This window comes from Cricetulus griseus, assembly GCF_003668045.3.
Source record: "Cricetulus griseus strain 17A/GY chromosome 1 unlocalized genomic scaffold, alternate assembly CriGri-PICRH-1.0 chr1_0, whole genome shotgun sequence".
Taxonomy (NCBI): domain Eukaryota; kingdom Metazoa; phylum Chordata; class Mammalia; order Rodentia; family Cricetidae; genus Cricetulus; species Cricetulus griseus.
In genome coordinates, this window is record NW_023276806.1 from 67,300,084 (window position 1) to 67,318,627 (window position 18,544).

At 48.9% G+C, this 18,544-nt stretch overlaps 1 protein-coding gene across 4 annotated transcripts in view; it reads left to right on the forward strand.

The window, feature by feature from the left end:
• Positions 1 to 18,544, forward strand: part of Kirrel1 (kirre like nephrin family adhesion molecule 1) — a 91,764-nt gene that overhangs the window by 64,818 nt on the left and 8,402 nt on the right. For 3 of the 4 annotated variants that reach the window (XM_027393014.2, XM_027393015.2, XM_027393017.2), the window contains 9 exons: positions 8,828 to 8,992; positions 10,737 to 10,886; positions 14,423 to 14,580; positions 16,104 to 16,254; positions 16,820 to 16,925; positions 17,090 to 17,238; positions 17,432 to 17,559; positions 18,163 to 18,337; positions 18,431 to 18,531. In XM_027393014.2, the coding sequence (XP_027248815.1) occupies positions 8,828 to 8,992; positions 10,737 to 10,886; positions 14,423 to 14,580; positions 16,104 to 16,254; positions 16,820 to 16,925; positions 17,090 to 17,238; positions 17,432 to 17,559; positions 18,163 to 18,337; positions 18,431 to 18,531 (1,283 nt within the window). The remainder of the gene's footprint in view (positions 1 to 8,827; positions 8,993 to 10,736; positions 10,887 to 14,422; positions 14,581 to 16,103; positions 16,255 to 16,819; positions 16,926 to 17,089; positions 17,239 to 17,431; positions 17,560 to 18,162; positions 18,338 to 18,430; positions 18,532 to 18,544) is intronic. The other variant, XM_027393016.2, reaches the window with a different exon arrangement.

Here is an 18,544-nt window from a genome sequence, read left to right on the forward strand (position 1 = left end):
CTTTTTTTATTTTTGGATCCACCTCAGGCACTGTGTGTGTTCAGGGTTCTATTTCTGATTTATTTTTCTCTCTTGCCCTTTTCTGTCCTTATATTCTTTTTTTTCTCTTTTGTAACATAGTATCACTTCAGCTCCATCCTTTCCTTCCTTGCCTGATGTTAATTTTTTTTTTCTGAGATAGTCTCATGTATTCCAGGCTGACCTCGAACTTGTTATGTAGCTGATGCTGGCCTTAAAATTCTGATTGCCTTTCCTCTGTCTTCTGAATTCTGGGAATACAGATATGCACCACCATGCCAGGTTTTCGGTGGTGCCGGGATAGAGTCCTGGGCATTCATGTATTCCATGTGAGTGCTCTACCAACCAATCTACTGCCTCAATTTTAGTCTTTTCTAGTTCACCCCAGCTTCTCCTGCCTTCACTGCCCAGATGGGGTGGAGAGCAGAGGTCTCATTCCTTCCCTGCCACCTTCTCTCATCTCTTGCTTTCTCTGTCTTTGTTCTAGTTCCCCCACTTTCTTCTTTGCCTGTCACCCATCTGAGCTGGGTCCTTGCTTGCCACCTGACTCTTCTCCCTCCCTCCCTTCCCTTGCCTACTGGAGCCAAATGGAAATTCAGGGTTTTTGTTTTGATTTTCACAGAACCAGTCACTGAGCCCTGCCATCCCTTTCTGCTTCTGCCTGTTGTACCTGCTACAGCCAGCCCCACTTGGCTCTCCATATTGTACTTTCTATAAAACATTGTCAGGGCCCCCTGCCAGGCCATATTTGCACAGAGCTGTCAGATTGGGTCTGGCCCAGGAACCTAGGGGCTGAAGGCCAAAATGGGACAGGTGGGACTGTTTCTAGCCACACCTGCCAGCCTTTTTCATTTGACGAGCAGTATCCCTGTGAGTTAGCCCAGACTAGCAAATGGCCTCAGAGTCCTTGCTGGCCTTTTCTCTCTCCTCTGTTGATTCACTGTGAGCCTGTGGGAGGGAATGTACAAAGAATGGCCTCTGCCACTGTCCTGTTGTCACAAACCCAACAGCTGTCCCCCATATCCTGCAGGAAACACTAGGATAAGCCCAGGCACATAGGCTCCCTTTAGTCTGAAGGTGACTGGGCATATATCCTCAAGGCTTGGCCAAAGTGTAGACAAACAAGAGGCCAGGACGATAGACTCTTAGAATCTGGGTCAGGAGGCTCCTGTGGCCGAATTACTCAGCCACTTCCTGTTATACCTAAAGAAGCTACTACCCAGAGGAGTGGTGTGTCTTCCCCAGAGTTACAGAGGTTGGTGACAAAGCAAGACCAGGTCTACCCACACCTCTTTGGCTTCTGGTCCATGGATTTTCTGCCTCTTCCTGGCAGAGCTGTGTGAAGCCTGTCCCTCACCCTCATCCTGCCCCTTGTGTTTCAGGGCTTTTTCCTGTCTCTTTGGGAGACCGATCCACTGGTCCAGACCCATAAACCTCTTTTCCTGTCACAGCAAATACCAGCCGGCCTCTGTAGTCTGCTCCAATGCATGGAAACAGGCCAGGCTGTGGCCATTTGCAAAACCCCATCTGGTGCCTGGAAAAAGTGTCCTTTGGCTTTTCTCTCTACCCCCAAGCTTTAGAGGTGGACATTGGAGTTTTGTAGCCACGCAGGTTGTGTGGAGGAGAAGGGCTTGCAAGGAGGAAGGTGATGAAGAGGACATTTGAGGCTCCTACCACCTGAGTTTTTTTTTTTTCACTCAAAAAGGGAGGCGACACTGAAGGACTCTGTGGGCAGGATGGTAGGTGTTGAGATTATTCTGGCTGTGGTCTGTTCTTTGAGCTCTTCACCATCTACCCATAGCACCTGATTAGACCTAACCATTCCTCCAAGCAAGTCCATAAGTTTTCCAACTCGCAAAGAGAAGTTCCATCTGCCAGAGGAGGGGGCCATGGCTGCACAAGGTGCTCACATCCATTTTAATGTTTAGGACTCCAGACAGAGTTCAACCAAGAGCTGAAACAACGGGCCTTGATTCTTCCTGCCTGCTCAGCTGAGTTGACACAGAGCTCTTTCCTGGAACTTCCAGTCTGAGGGTCTGCTTCGGGGTGTCCGACCCGGCTTTCTGCTCTTTTCCATTATCTGTCCTCACTCTGACCAGCCTCAGCCTTGTCTATGACCTTCCTCCTCCCCTTCGTCCTCTTCCTCCTCCTCCATCAGAAGTACAAATCGTTCTTTCTTTTTCCCTTCCTTCTTTGCTGGCCCATCCCAAAGACTTGAAACCCTCTTTTCTCAGAGAAGCCACTGTGAAAGGCTCTGTGGTGATTGTGAGTGAATGGCTGGGGTGGGGAAGGAAGTTCCATCAGGATGAGGAGAGGGACAGCAGAGTGGAGAGATTTAGTTCCATCTGAAAGCTGTCAGTGTGAATCAAAGGCTCTCCTTTGAGCAGCAGCATGGTCTGGAGTGGTGAGCTCAGGGACTGCTTCAGCCCAGGGGGTTCATTACTGCTCTTTGATAAATCCAGGGAGACGGGGCTCAGCCCCCATCGTCCGTCTCTCCTGCTGCTTAGCTCCCTGGCTTCTGTGTGCTTGGTTGGCCCCACTCTGGTCCTGGTTGGTCCTGTCAGGCTAAGCTCTGGGAACATGACCACCAGGGCATGAGCTCCAGAACAAGAAGCAGACTGGTGCCCATGGGCACAGACAGATGTGTCCTCACACGCAAGGATGCAGAAGGGGTGTTCACGTGGGCAGGAAAGTGAACACATGTGCTTGCTTGTTTCTGCCCATGTGTGACCTCATGAAGTTTATGACTGTGAGAAGTTATACACACGTCCATCATATCATAGATTTAGGGGCCAATTCCTAATTCTCCATCAAAACTAGGGTTTGAGGGCTAGGGGTATGGTTCAGTGGTAGAACTTTACCTAGCATGCACGAGTACTTGGGTTTGAAGCCCAGTGCCAGGGAGGAAAAAAAAGCAACAACAAAAAGAGGTTTGACCTCTCTGTCCTTGCTAGGCTCAGCAGAAAAAGGAGATTGGAAATTTGTTCATGAACAAAGACTGGCTTGGCCCTGGCCCCCAGTGCTGTGATGATAATGGAGAAAGGGGCTGGAGGACAGACCTGGGTTGTGAGGAAGGGGAAAAATGTATCAGATGAGGGAATATAGAGGTAACATCAGTGTCTGGTCTAGGGGGGGCCAGAAGAAGACAACAGCCAGGCTACTGAGATAGCATTTGGGGAGAACTTGTTGTCTTCCTGAGCTTACTGTGTCCCAGTCTTAGCATTTGTGTGGCTCAAAGAATCTCCTCGGTGTCTCTGAGCTGTGATTTCATATTATGAGCAGTAACTACCCCAGTGTCCTTGAGCTTTGGTGTCCTTAAGCTTGGTAAAAACAGTACCAGTGTGTCTACATACAGCAGCAAGTCTTTCATATGCTGGACCTATTTATCAACACACACACACACACACACACACACACACACACACACACACACACACACACACACACACTGTGTGCACCACTGGCAGCCATTGGTGGCTTAAAGACTGGTATTTTGTTTGTCACTGAAACTTTCTGGGCTCAGGAGAGCTATTCTGGCCTTGGGTACCACTCACTGTTCCCTCCACACAGTAATATCAAGCTTCTTCTGTGCTGATAATAGCATCTAAGGCAAGTACGACAGGCTGTGGGGCCAAACCCCAGGCTTGAGTACTGCTGTCCATCCAAGAGGTAAACATGGTGGAGATGGACATCCAAGTGGTAAAGTAGAAGTCAGAAATGGGCAGAACTTAAGGCTACCAGTAGCTCTTGCTCAGGCTGAGGCATGAATCCAATTCATTTACAAGACTGGATATTCCTAGAATGTGACGGAGTACCAAGAATGGCGACTATGGAGCTGAGAAGCCTGTTTTTATCTCGTTTCTGCCAGACCATAATTCCCCTTTCTTTAAAATGCAGGTAATAACTACCACCGTGTAGCAGATTATAATGCTAGGAACAATGTCTGTAAGACATCAGAGTGGCACGCAATCAGCATTTTATAATTGGAGGTATTTATTATTATGGAGCATTGCTAGGACTGAATGAACAAAAATGGTAAATCAAAACCTCTGTTCTCAGAGGCTCCCAGGAGACTGGGGAGACAAAGCACACATGAGTAGTTTTTAATCCAAGGCAGGTTGTGGTGTGTGCTCTAACCAGAAGCCCAGACAGCACTGGGAGAATAAAGGAAGGAACCATTTTGAGTCTGAGGCTAGAAGAGCTTTGTGGCTAGAGATGGTACTAAAGGTTGATGGTGAACTTGGAAGGAAGGCACTCCGGGAACAAGGCAGAGTGACAATGGCAGGGGGTCAGGGTTCTCTAGCTCCCACACTCTTTAGGCTAGCAGGGAGCAAAGAGCTCTACAGGGTTCCTGCTGCACTCCTAAGTTCTACTAGGGTCCTTCTTACCTCTCCAGTGTGAATGTCTCCTCTACTTCACCCTGTTTACTGTTGCCCTGAGGGAAAACCCTGGCTGAGTCTCCAGAAATCCCAATGGAGGTAGGAAAGAAAGGTTGTGGGGCTGGAGAGATGGCTTAGAGGTTAAGAGCACTGACTGCTCTTCCAGAGGTCCTGAGTTCAATTCCCAGCAACCACATGGTGGCTCACAACCATCCGTTATGAGATCTGGTGCCCTCTTCTGGTGTGCAGATATACATGGAAGCAGAATGTTGTATACATAATAAATAAATAAAATCTTTAAAAAAGGAAAGGTTCTGCAGGCAGTGGGGTACTTACTAGGTAACTCATTCTGAAGGAAAGGCTGAATCAGCCTCCCTTCTGCAGCCCCCCCCCCCCCGACCTCTTTGCTCTTGATCTCTCTTGGTCTGTAGCTCTCTGCTGTCTTCCCTTCCACATTGGTCCCTTTAGGACTCTACAGATATCTTTATCTTAAGAGTCTTTCCTTGCTCCTTTCTCTTCTGCCTTTGTGTGGATGTCTGTCTTTGGCTCTGTTTCTAAGTGTTTGTCTCAGTACCTCTGTTAACATCCTCTCGTGTGTGTGTGTGTGTGTGTGTGTGTGTGTGTGTGTGTGTGTGTAACTCTTCAGACTGTCTTACCTCATCTATGATGGAGTCTGAAGGTTGGGAGGGAGCAGGATCAAAATAGAAATTCATTTTAAAACACCACCAGAAACGTGAGGCTGTGAGTTGATGCTGCAGTAAGAGGCTAGTCTGTGCTCATCTGTCTGTGGCCAGGCCCTTTCTGGGTCTTTCTCTGCATTGCTATACTATGTTGGTTCTGTTCCTGGACATAGATGAGGACATGTACATAGACCCAGACATAAGGACGGGACTGAGATTTTTTTCCCTCTCAGTTCAGAGCAGGCTCCCCTAAGCTTAGCTGGCAGTTCAGGCACGCAGGACCTCAGAGACATACTTGAGTTGTTTTGTGCCATTTGCTAGGCCACACGTTCTAGTTATTGGCACCTTCTTGACACTACAAGACTTGCCAATACCTGTGTCTCCTCTTTAACTAGGAATACTAGGACACTTCTACCCTTCCTGCTCAAAACTTTCCCGGCATTCTCTTCCACTGCCCCCCTTCCCCTCATCGTCTGCATCAGAACCTTCTAGACTGAGTGTTATCCTTCCCAGCTCTATGCCACATTCCATTTTTCAGGGTTCCTCCTGACACAGGAGAGAGCACACTATTCCTTCCACATCTTACCTGTTTGAGTTTCACTTATTTGGGGCAGGGTGGAGGGAGAGAGCAGTGCTTCGCCTTCTCCTGAACAAGTTTCACAATGTTGGACTTGGGTATTTGCTCCTGATAATCCAGCCATCAACAGACTTATTTGGAACACCCCTGTGTGCCTGGCAGTCAGGCACCTGTACCAAGTGATGTGGCCTAGGGCTGTGAGTGACACAGTCCAGACTCAGAAAGTTGCCTCAGGCTGCGCTGAGATAGGTGACGTAGGCAGCATGGTCAATAGATAGGCTCTGAGGCAGTGCAAGAGAGTCGTGGAAGACATCCCAAAAGAGGTGACTATTTGAATCCCAAAGATGTGGGTGTTTTGCAGAGACCTGTATGAAGATCTGAAGGGTGACCTATACCCAGCTTTATAGAGTTTAGAGACTAGAACTCAGTTAGATTAGACTGAGTTTTTCCTAATCCTGGGTTGACTTAAGTACCACCCATGGCTTCTGGTCTCTCACATATGCTGTCTTGGCTGCAGGGCTGTTTAGGAACATGGAATACTGCTTGTGACTTTGGTACAGAAAGTGGTCTTTCCATGAAATCAAATTCGGAGAGCCCCTCATTTCCTTTATCATTGGGCCTGCCTATCATTGCTTCCATTCTGTTTTTATGCCAAATTGGTTCAACTAGGGCTAAATCAAAATTTATTTTACTTCAAAATTCACAGAAAAGCAGATACCACCCTTCTGTCACTCATTCTTAGGTTCCTAAAAGTGTCCCCAATGTGAACCTCTAGTTGTCTAACTGCTCAGGGGTCAGTACTGGCCATAGCTATTTAGCAGGTACATGCAAAGGACTTTGGTAGGCGTAGCATCCACCTCACCACACTTGGCTTCACAGCAGTCCAGGAGGCAGACATATCATTCCCAAGTAAGAAAATGCAGTTTGGAGGGTAACTTGAAGAGTTGCAGAGGGACCATGGAAATTTTAGTCATCCCCTGAGCCAATTCTCCTAGTATTTGAGCAGAAAGGCTCTTTGGCAGTCTATTCCAGACTTGTCATCTTACAGTGAGCTCACTCCAGGAAGACCCTTGTCTCCTGACTTCAGGTGTGTCCCACTGCCATCCCACTGCAGGGTCATTCAGCTCCTCATTGCAACTAAACATGCAACCAGCTGCCCACTGTCTTCTGGGGATGCCAAAAAGAGGCTAGCCCTCGGGCTTCATGTAGAAAAGCTATGACTATCAATCCAGACTCTGATGCAAGCTCACAGGCCACCCCATCACAAGTCCTTGACTTGGGCTCTAAGGGCCTTGAGGAAGAGAAACAGAGTTTGTTGCACATAGCTGCACTAGAGAATGTGCAAGGATATGAATAAATTTAAATAATAATGAGCACAAATGCTTGAATTAATAACACTGGTTGCTCACCTGACCAATCCTTCCTGCAGAATCTCAGCACCTGCCACCCTTTTCTTCTTTAAAAGACAGGCTGGAGAATCAGGTCTGCAGAGTTGGGGAGCCACTTACCAAAACAAAAACAAAAACAAAAAAAAACCCAGATACCTGTTTTCTAACTTCTTGGCCCCATGCAGATCCAAAGAGCTGCATTGCCGCTTTTAACCTGTATCATATTCTGACGGCCAGATCCCAGGAGACCCAGAAAGAGGAGAGCATTCCCCGCTCTGTGCTGTGAGAGAGAGGTTCCACTCTCAGGGCAGACACTTCCACCAACAAGCTGCCTTCCACCTCCTGATGACAAAAACATGGACATGATCCCTGACAGCTTTGGGCAGGAAAATCCTGTAGATAGAGCTGCCACAGCAAGACTGAGTAACGGGACAGGCTGTGCTTACACAGGGGCTATGGAATCCGCCCAGGAGATTTTCGTGAAAGGACAATGTGGGAACAGATTTGGAAAGAAGGGGAGAAATGGAACTGGAGAGAAGGAAGGAGTGGCTCGATTAGGATCTCAGGGCTGGGGTGTTGCTCAGGAGCAGAGTGCCCTGTGTTTGATCCCAGAGTAAGAAGTGGGGCGAAGCCTAGACACTGGCTGAAAGGGAAGTCTTGACATGAGGTGGCTGAATTGGGAAGTTGGGTTTGGAAGGAATTGGGTTAGTGGGTTGCTGCCTCTGTAGACTCAGTGAGCTGGAGGAAAAGGTGAACCAGGAGTCTAGAGGTTGAAGAGAGCTTATTTTGATTGCCTGGTGTGATCTACTGGAGCTGTGGCAACCACGATGCCTCGGATTTAACCCTTGGCTGAGCCCTCACCAGTTCCTCTCCTTCCCTGTAGCCCAGTGTAAGAGTCTAACGCCCATATTATGCTGTTCACAGTGTGCAGGCCTGCCCCACCACTGGGACCAGCCAGTGATGAAGCAAGCCTGCTGGTGGGAGCAAGAGAGAAGAAATCTGCAATCCAATTCCCTACTCCATTTAGGCTCCACAATTAAAGGCAATTACTCTGCAGTTCTCTAATCAAATGCTCCCGGCCAAGCTGCCAGCCAGGCAGCCATGTGTAGCTCCTGGAGCTAGAGGGAGAAGAGAACAAAGTCCCACACTGTCTCAACTCCCATGATGCAAGAGGCTGTGTGCATGCAGATGAATTGGTGTGTGCATCCCTGTGTTTCAGCCCTTGGGTCAAGGGTAAACACATGGAACAGAGCCAGTATGCCAAGAAGTGGGTTTAGGGCTGTTTGGCTTTGGATATATTATCACTTTGGAGTTGTCTATGCACTCATGTGGCCTGTTGTACGTGGTAAAGCCAAACATCTGTTGGCTCATACTGCATGGGAAGGAAGGGATTGTGGCATAGCAGTCACCTTTGTTATGAACGTGCTGCCCATGATCCCAGAGTCTAAGGGGAAGCATCAGATGCAGAAGAGGTTTTTTTTGTTTTTTTGTTTTTTTGTTTTTTTTAAAAAAAAAAAAAAAAAACCAGCCTTGAATCCAGATAGAAAGGGCTTGAAGTCTAACCTGAGCTCTAGTGTTCATTCAGTGGGTGGTCATTGGGTAAGTGATCGTTAAGCCCTCCAGAATCTTAGACTTGTCCCTGGGGCTCTAAAAGGGAGACTGAAGTAAAGGGAGCATGTGGCATCCTGTGGGGGAAGGCAGAATCTGTGTTGTAGGATAAGAGTCGGATCCTGCAAGAAGCCCCTTGGTGGAGCCCTCCTCATTCATCTTCTTACCCACTGCTAGCTCTCGCTTTGCCTGGGACCCAGACTCGCTTCAGCCAGGAGCCAGCTGATCAGACCGTGGTGGCTGGACAACGGGCCGTGTTGCCGTGTGTGCTCCTCAACTACTCTGGGATTGTACAATGGACCAAGGACGGCCTGGCCCTAGGCATGGGCCAAGGCCTCAAAGGTGAGTGGTGGGCTGGGACCGTACCTTTAATAGAGTGCATGCTGCCATGTGTGAGGCCTTGAGTTTGAGCCACAGCATACTAGGAAAAAGGAAGTGTATGTGTGGCTGTTCAATCACCCAGCATTCAGAAATCTGTTCCCTACTCTCAGCCTGGATTCCTGGATTTGCTACCCATCCTTTCTTCTGTTCTTGACTTCTGCTGTCTCTCACTTTTACCCTGCAACACTCACTTTCCTCAGATTGTGAATTGGCTCAAGAAAGGTAGTGTGTGGACTGGGGGACGAAGAGAAATAAACCTTTACACTGAGAGCTGTAGACAGAGTTGGGGAGACACCATGGGATACTGCAGTCAGGTCAAGCAGGAGGTGCTGGGACAGCAAAGCCCATCCCCACCCCCACCCCACATAGGTGGTACACTCAGGAACCATCTACCTTTTCTCTTATTTTATTTTTGAAATGATAATATAATTACCCCGGTTATCCCTTCCCTGTCTGCCTTTTAAGTACTTCATGCTTTTCTCTTCCCCCTACGTAGTCTATGTCTACTTAGAGACCAACCTTTTCTTTTAACATCAGCATTTCTTCTTTAATCATTCCATACACATTTGTTAAGCAATGGCTGTGTAGCTAGTGCTGAAGGAAACGTAAAGATTCAGCCAACGACAAAACCCCTAACTTCTTATATCCCAAAGCAAGCACAGAGATAAAGAGTCAACATACCTGGCTCTTTCTTTACACCTCGGCCACTCGCCCACTGAATGACTTGAGGGAAACCACTTTGCCTTGCTCTCTTTGCCTTGATTAGCTGATTTGTGAGGCGGGTTTAACAGTCACAGCCTTTCTGCCTTAAAAGTGCACCCTTGGTTTTTGCACCACACTGCGGGATGTGCTTTGTGAGGATAGCATTGTTATCTGTGAAGCACCCAGATGATGCGAGTGGGGGGGGGAGCACACGTCCTGCTCTTGTTATATTTGAGGGTGGTGAGATTATTTGCTGTGGGTCCAGGTTGAGGGAATCTGCATGGCACAATCTACAAAGGAAAGAGACGAATTTTATGAATCTATTGTTGGTGAGAGAGAAGATGAGAGATTGAGGTCAATAGATACGCAGTCAGAAGACTCCATCGCCTCTGAGGTGGGGGCAGGGTGGCAGCCGGGAGAGGGCAGTGGGAAGGAGATGGTGGGTGTGTGGGTGGGAGTTAGTGGGAGCCTGTAAGCTAGGCAGACTAGATACAGAGGCCCTCCTTGTGTTTTTGAAAGGAAGTAGAAATCTCATTTCCAGCAAACCTTGCTCATTCTCCTTCCACGGCGAGTGGGGATAAGGCTTTGTGAGCCACATCGAGGTGTCCCGTAAGTGCTAAAATGCCTGCACTTACCAGAGCCCACACACTGTCTTCTCTCCACTCTCCTGCCTGCTTGCCCATTCTTTTCTTCCTCTTCCTTTGCTGTCATCGTGAGAGACATTTACCTGCAAACAGCTACGGAGATTTCATATGCTCATCTCTCTCTCTGTTTATTCCTCACCATCCCCTCCTGCTTTATGGTCCCAACGTTATGGAGTCTGCGTCTGGTGCTTCATAGTCTCGCCTGCTAGTGGTGCCCAGGAGAGAGCAGAGTGGGGAGAGCTGGATGCGGGTTCTGCTTTGGGGGGGGATGAAGAAATGATGAGGCCTAGTTGTAGGACAGTGTGGTCCGGGCCTCAAGACTGTGTCTCACTCTGGTCTTCCCCGTTCTGTCCCTGTAGCCTGGCCACGGTACCGGGTCGTGGGCTCTGCAGATGCTGGGCAATACAACTTGGAGATCACAGATGCCGAGCTCTCCGACGACGCTTCCTATGAGTGCCAGGCCACAGAGGCTGCCCTGCGATCCCGGAGGGCCAAACTCACCGTGCTCAGTAATAACTCCAAAGCTGTTTCTCCCTTCTCTGGGTCCCTCGTCAATGCCCCAAACTTTTCCTTTCTTCCTAGTCTCACCTTTCCCCCTACTGTCTCTACTCTCTCTGGTTCTCTCAACAAATACTTCGGTGAACTTCAAAAACTAAGTGAGTGGGACTAGAAAGATAGCTCAGTGCTTAAGAGCATTTGCTATTTTTGTAGAAGATCTGGCTTCAGTACCTGGCACCCACATCTAGTGGTTCACAACTGCTAACTCTAGTTCCAGGGGAGTCTAATGCCTTCTTCTGGCTTCTGTAGCCACATGCACGTGGGTGGTACACAGACAAGAAGGCATGTTTATAAACACACTCATGGGCACACACACACACACACACACACACACACACACACACACGTATGTGTTGTAAATTATACTTTAAAAAAACTAAAAGCAGGTCAAGAGTCGAGGTGGCTGTGCTAATCCAGCCTTTACTGGGCATTATGGTCTCTGTAAGACTGATATCCTTTGCTCCCACCTCTGCCCAGATCACACTAAGAACCCAGAGCTCTATGTGAAATACAGCTGTGGAGAAAGGGCTCTCTGCACTGAGGATATGGTGGTGGAGACACAGCCCATACTTTTCCTGATTTACATTTCAGTCAAGTTTGTTGTTTAGGGAACTTTCCTTGTTCCTCTCCATCTCTCTGCTGCCCCTAAATCCCAGACCTTCTGCCTTTCAGCCCAGCCTGCCTGGCTGTTCCTTCCCTCAGCATGTTCCTCTCTTGTCAGATGTTCCCTGGAATGAGCCTGGGAAGGGTGGGGCTGGACCCAGGGGCCAGACTGTTTGCAGCTGGAGTGGCCTGATGGCTTGTCTTTTGAAAGCTGAGCTCCTAGCAGCAGCCCACAGGGGGACAGAGTAGATGTCACTGTGGCAAGCCTTGGGCCATCTGAATAATGAGAGGACTGTCGTCCACACAGAACAAAAGTGAAACCAGTAGCGCCCATCTTCAGGTCTTAAGCTCCCCCAACTCAGTGGCTTCTGTTGTGCTTTCTCTGGCTCAGACCCTTCTGACTGTGAGTTCCTCTTCCTTCTTTAATCTTCTCTGTCCCTTTCCCTTTCCTCTGACCTCCTCGTCTCATCTTTGCCCTCCCTCCAACACGAAGTCATTGAAGTGGGGGAGAAAGGACTGAGATAAATAGGTCTGTAACCCAAATTCCTTCCTATAAGGGGAGGGTGAGCATGGGGGACTCCTAGCAATGGAAAGACCTCTAGGCTGCTAGGAATCCAAAGCCCTGGTTTTGGGTTGTGCCTTGGTCATTTTTGTACTTTGACCCTTATCACTGGTATGGAAATACATCAGGGTACCAGCCTACTCGCCCTTCCTTCCTTCCTTTTTTCCTTCCTTCCTTCTTCCTGAAGTTTAATATTTTCTGTTAAGGATTAAATGAAGTCGTATGCACAGGTGCCTTAGTGAACAGGAGGTAAACTTCGGGGAAATGGTAGAATTTACTGTCAATTGGCTTATGGTTTACAATTGACAGTTGGCTTCAAAGACTTTGAGAAATTCTAGAGAAATGTGGGTTGGTGACAGGGGTGACAGATGGTCTTTGCCCGAGTGAAAGGGACAGAAACATGACAAGTGCAGAAAGACCAGTGGGGCGGGGGGGCGGGGTGCTTTGCTCTCTTTGTAGCAGGGACCCAATATCTCCGGGCATCTAGGGGCTCAGTCCAATAGTGTAGTGGGAAGGTACAACTGTAGCAGGCCAGGCAGACCAGGAGACCCTCCCTCCGCACGTCTATACTTCTCAAGTTTCTCCTACTTATAACCACAACCTTGCCCCTATTAACAGAATTGTAAGTACCAGGGGGCAGGCAAGAGGTGGGAGAGCCAGGATTGAGAGAGTAATTATGTGGGCAGAAGCCAGAACCCTTTCATCATAGTAAAAGTAGTACATTTTACACAATACAAGTACCCTGCACGCCTCACTCTATGTGCAGCTCCACACTGATCTCACGTAGGCTCGGTGAAGGGACTTCGTTAGGTCTCTTAGGGAGAATCAGACTCGGTGCTTTTAGGGCCTCAACCAAGACCACATGACAGTAAAGGAAGGCAGCAGGATTTGAAGGACACTGATCTAAATTCCATTCCTTCTCCATTCTGCCACTCCACACGCACAAATTGAACAGAAAGCTGTGTCAGCAACTCTAGCACACAGACCTTCATTTCTCCCATTCCAGGACAGCCCTGTCTGTCTCCAGCTCCATGGACCTCCCAAGGTCTCCCCGAGAGGGTCTCTTCTAGAAGTTTCCTCTTCTGAGAAAGAAGAAAACCAAATCCTTGCTCATTTCTGTCTATTGAATGTTAGGTGGACCTAGATGCCTATCAAAATCTTTCTGCCTTTATTCCCTCAATGGCCAGTTCAGTGAATAACCCCTAAGGGCTTGCAGTTCCACCGGCTCTGACTAGACACTACTGCTGTAACAGTTAATAGGAAGAAATGAATACAATGTCACATGCCTCTAATCCCTACACTTGGGAGGTGGAGGCAGGAGAATCATGAATTCAATGTCAGCCTAGACTGCATAGTGAGTGTCTGTCTCAAAATAGTAAATAAATAAATTAAAAAAAAAAGAACTCCTGCCCTCAGAGAACTTAGACCCTTGGCCTTGGGGAACTCAGGATCTGGCTCACCTTAATATTTAGAAGCCTGTGGCTGTGGTATAAGGAAAGGTACCTTATTTCTTAAAACCAGATGTATAGCAACTCAGTTCCCTAAGCCCGTAGCAAAGACCTGTTTTAGCCACTCATTAGTCTGTGGAGACTATTTTTAAATGCCAATGAGACTGGGACCTGCTTTTTCCAAGAAGATTGAGGCAGGGAAGGACAGTCACCAACAGTAACCACTGGGCAGACAATATTCAGAGCTGAGAACTGCCACAGGTGGACACACGGAGTTCTCCACATCACCCGGGATTTGACCAGGGTGGTAACTCCTCCACAGCTGCTCTGAGAGAGGTCATGCCCTATGGAGAAAACAGCAGTAGCAAAGTGAGGAGGTGAGGGTCTACAGGGTGTGGCTTGTGGACCCTAAAACAGGAGACTGAAGGGTTTGGAATTCATTCAACAGGCAGTTGTAGCCTCTAGAGCTGTCTGAGCAGAACAGCACAGTCTTAACTGCTATGGAGAAATAACCTGCTAAAGGTGTAATGATGGAGTTGCCCATCTGGCCATTCCCGGCAGAGGAGCAGATGGAAGGGGATAGATGGAAGGGATGCTGTGAAAGATGCCCTCCTTCCCTGGGGTGTGATCTGAGATAGCCTTCCATCGAAGTAAGTACCCTTGAGCAACAGTGGTGAGTACAGTATCAGACAATAGTAGCAACTGTGAAGGAGTAACAGGAGGGCGATCTGAGAAAGCTGTGGGCTGAGTGAAGCCTCTTCACAAGCACTGTATATAGTGATTGTAAGTTGGGCTAGGGTAGCATTGCCGGGCTGAGAGGGACGCACACAGTTGGCTGCATCCTGAGCTGATTTTGTTCTCCTCTTCCCTCCAGTTCCTCCAGAAGACACCAGGATTGATGGGGGCCCTGTGATTCTGCTGCAAGCAGGCACCCCCCACAACCTCACATGCAGGGCCTTTAATGCCAAGCCTGCCGCCACCATCATTTGGTTCAGAGATGGGACACAGCAGGAGGGGGCTGTGGCTAGCACGGTGAGAACCTCCCTGTTCCCCTGGCCTCTCTCAGACCCAGCTCCAGGATATCTTTCCTTTCCTAAAGGGAACAGACTCCAGGGTCACTATGCCATTCTATAAGTACTTCCTGTGTGCTAGGTGCTATATGAGTGGTTTCTCTTAAACCTCAGTAGAGTCCCACAAAGTAGGCATCCTGTGCAACTTACAAAGGGGGAAATTAATGGTCAGAGAAGTCGACTGCCTGACCCAAAGTCACATAGAGAGCAAGCAGCAGAGTTGCCATTCTGTACCCGAGTCTGGCTCCCCTGTTGATACCTTTGGCCCTCTCCCTTCAGCACAGCTAAGAGCTGTGGAAGCCGGGTTGTGCACATTCTCTGATGGGGAAGGCACAATAGTGACTTACCCAGAATCACACGGCAAAGCCGATGGCGGTGGAATCCAGAACTTGCACTTGAGGAACATTCTGCTCATTCTGCCAGTTGTGGCCAGCATGTGCACCTAGCCCTGTGCTGGGTACAATGACACTTCCCAGTGGGGAGAGAAACTGCCCTCTGTGTTCCTGGAGTGGGAGGATAGAGAGCTTGGGTTCTGGCTTTCCTCTTAGTGACTGACCTCTGTGGCCTTGGGCAAATCTCTCCTTCATGGCCTCAGTGCCACCATTTGATTAATGATCATTTGACCCCAACGGAGCTAATCATTTTTACCACCAAACCTCTTGTTTTCCTCCTGGGGGAGGGGCTACATCTTTTAAATTATCTTGGCAGCCAGACAAGCTGATTTGTTAATACCGGTTGTTGCCTGCTCCTCTCTTTTGCTTATTCACTTAGGAGTATGGAGCTCCAAAATATCACTGCGTTTTGCACTGATCCTGTAAAGATGTATGCATGACTGTCTGAATGAGAGCCCTTATTTTTGTCCATAGTGTGCTTCCCTCGGGTAGGTGACAATATAGGACATGGTTTGGGATGTCACTGAGCCAGTGAGTCTTTGAGTTGGTAAATCTGGCCCTGCACTTAGTGTCACCACTGTAATACGTGGTGCCTAAGGCCAAATGTAAGACATTCTAACTGTATATGGTACCAACTCAGGCGAGAGAGAGAGAGAGAGAGCCCGGAGGTCTGGGATGGCCTGGGAAGGCTTTCTAGAAGAGAAAGAAAGAACTTAACTGTGGGCTTAGGGAATTCCAGGAACAAGGTTCGGTTACACAGAGAGAAATTATACTGCAGAGAGCAAACATTTGTGTGCACCATACACTCCAGTTAGTAGTAAGATACCAGTATTGATGTGTCTGTTATAATGAGTTCTCCACACTGCTGTAAGGTATAATAATGAGGGATGCCATGGTGGAGAGGGAAACTACTTCCTGTTCGATTTTTCTGTAAATTTCGCAGAGCTTTTTAAATAGCCTACTTCTTTAACTATGAAGAAGTTGGAACGGGGAAGGAGCTGCACTACAAAAGGTCTGTCCTTCCTTCAGTTGGCTTCTCTGAGAGCAGAGGAGGGCGCTTTTTAGTCTTGACTCTATCTTCCCCTCTACCCAGGAACTGCTGAAGGATGGTAAACGGGAGACTACAATCAGCCAACTGCTCATTCACCCCACAGACCTAGACATCGGTCGTGTGTTCACCTGTCGCAGCATGAACGAGGCCATCCCCAATGGCAAGGAGACGTCCATTGAGCTCGATGTACACCGTGAGTAGGGTATTGGGTAGGGTACATGAGGTGGGACCATGTTCTATAGGCAGTTTTAGAAGCACAGAATGAGGATCCTAGCAGCCCAGGACCAATGCTTCCCCCTCGGTTCCTGGTTTGATCCCAGAGCTATAATGGTGGGTACATGGAGCATTGAGTAGAGTATCATATCTGCTTACTGAGGCTGTGAGTGTTAAAGAAGTCACGGCACAAGAGCATCTAGCATGGCTAGAGCATGCCTTCCTGGCAGATGTTTCAGATGTTTTATGCATCCCTCCTGGTCAGGGATGCTCTTAGTCTATCCCCTACCATAAGCTAAACTAAACCACAGTGGCACCTAGTGGCCATATTGGGCCATTACATCCATTGAAGACTTGGTTTCTTCAGTATCATTCTTGGCCAGAGCCCCTGGAAAGGCTGTGTAGAAAGAGTGAAGATGATAGCTGATATTTTGTAAACTTGAATTCTCATTTCACATCAAAGTGGTATGAATGCATCTGTCTCGGAGGGAAAGAGAGAAACTCAGGGCAGAAAAGACCCTGTCTTCCTCTCCCCTACTTTGCAGATCCCCCTACAGTGACTCTGTCCATTGAGCCCCAGACAGTGCAGGAGGGCGAGCGAGTCATCTTTACGTGCCAGGCCACAGCCAACCCTGAGATCTTGGGCTACAGGTGAAAGGGTTGGGGCTTGGGGTTCTATGCCAGTGATAATGGAAAGGCCCTTGAGACTGGTGTGGTGGTGGTGGTGGTGGAGTTACCGGGGAGGCCACTGTCCCTGAATGTAGTTGAGAGAGTCCCAAGTTCTGACGTCAGATCTGTGCTGCCTTATCCTCCAGGTGGGCCAAAGGGGGGTTCTTGATTGAAGATGCCCATGAGAGTCGCTATGAGACAAATGTTGATTATTCCTTCTTCACGGAGCCTGTGTCTTGTGAGGTCCACAACAAAGTGGGGAGTACCAACGTCAGCACTTTAGTGAATGTTCTCTGTGAGTAGCTAGGAGGGCAGAGGCGGGGACAGAGAGCTGGGCCTTCAAAGGGTGTGGGGGTGGGGAGCTCCCGGAACTGGAGAGATAGGAGTGAACCCGGGGAGGTAGTGAGCAAGAACAGAAGAAAAGGAAACAGATTGGCGTTGACCTTCAGGTCCTTGTGACTCTGACAAGCCACTTCTCTCTCCCTCAGTTGCGCCCCGGATTGTAGTTGACCCAAAGCCCACAACCACAGACATTGGCTCTGATGTGACCCTCACCTGTGTCTGGGTTGGGAATCCCCCTCTCACCCTCACCTGGACCAAGAAGGACTCAAACATGGTAAACCTCTCCCTGCCTGTGCTAAGTGCTGGGAGGAAGGGACACGGCCATCGAGCTGCAGTGAAGACAAGGGGAGGGCTCAGGATTGTTTTGTCCGATCCAATCTGGAACTCTCTAGGGCCTTGGAGTTTGGGGGAGAAGGGAACACTTGCAATCAGCTGTCCCCTTCCTGGACTCTCCATAGAACTAGGTGTTGGTCAGGATGAAGGGAACTTGACTGCTGTTACAATAGTCAAGGATCCAGTGCATTAATGGTGCACAGGGCGGTGGTGGAGCTGGCAAAGAAAGTTGAGGTGCACAGTTCTAAAGACCCGTCTTAGACAGTCAGAGCTAGGATTGTACAGAGGAATTTCTGAATAAACTGTCTTACCTGGCTTAGTAATAAAAGCATGGAACAGATCATCAGAAAGGACTGTGTGCTTTTACATTGGCCGTAGCCAACATCTGCCCACTCTTGTACAAATGGTGCTCTTATTGCCAGCCTGCTTAGAGTCAGGGGATAGATGAACCAGACTCAGGAACCCATTTACCTTCTGGGAATTCACTTGTGACCCTTCGTGCTTTCTTTCCCATGCCTCTGATGCCGGGCCCTCACCGACCTAGGGGCCCAGGCGTCCTGGCTCCCCACCCGAGGCTAATCTCTCTGCCCAGGTCCTGAGTAACAGCAATCAGCTGTTGCTGAAGTCAGTGACCCAGGCAGATGCTGGCACCTATACCTGTCGGGCCATTGTGCCCAGAATCGGAGTGGCTGAGCGAGAGGTACCACTTTATGTAAATGGTGAGTGCCTTAGGTGGGTGAGACGGGGCGGGGGGTGGGGGGGACCAAGCACTGAAACTCCTGCCTGGCCTGACTGTGTCTTCCTGCTTGTAGGACCCCCTATTATCTCAAGCGAGGCAGTGCAGTTTGCTGTGAGAGGTGACGGTGGCAAGGTGGAGTGCTTCATCGGGAGTACCCCACCTCCAGATCGGATTGTGAGTGTTGCTC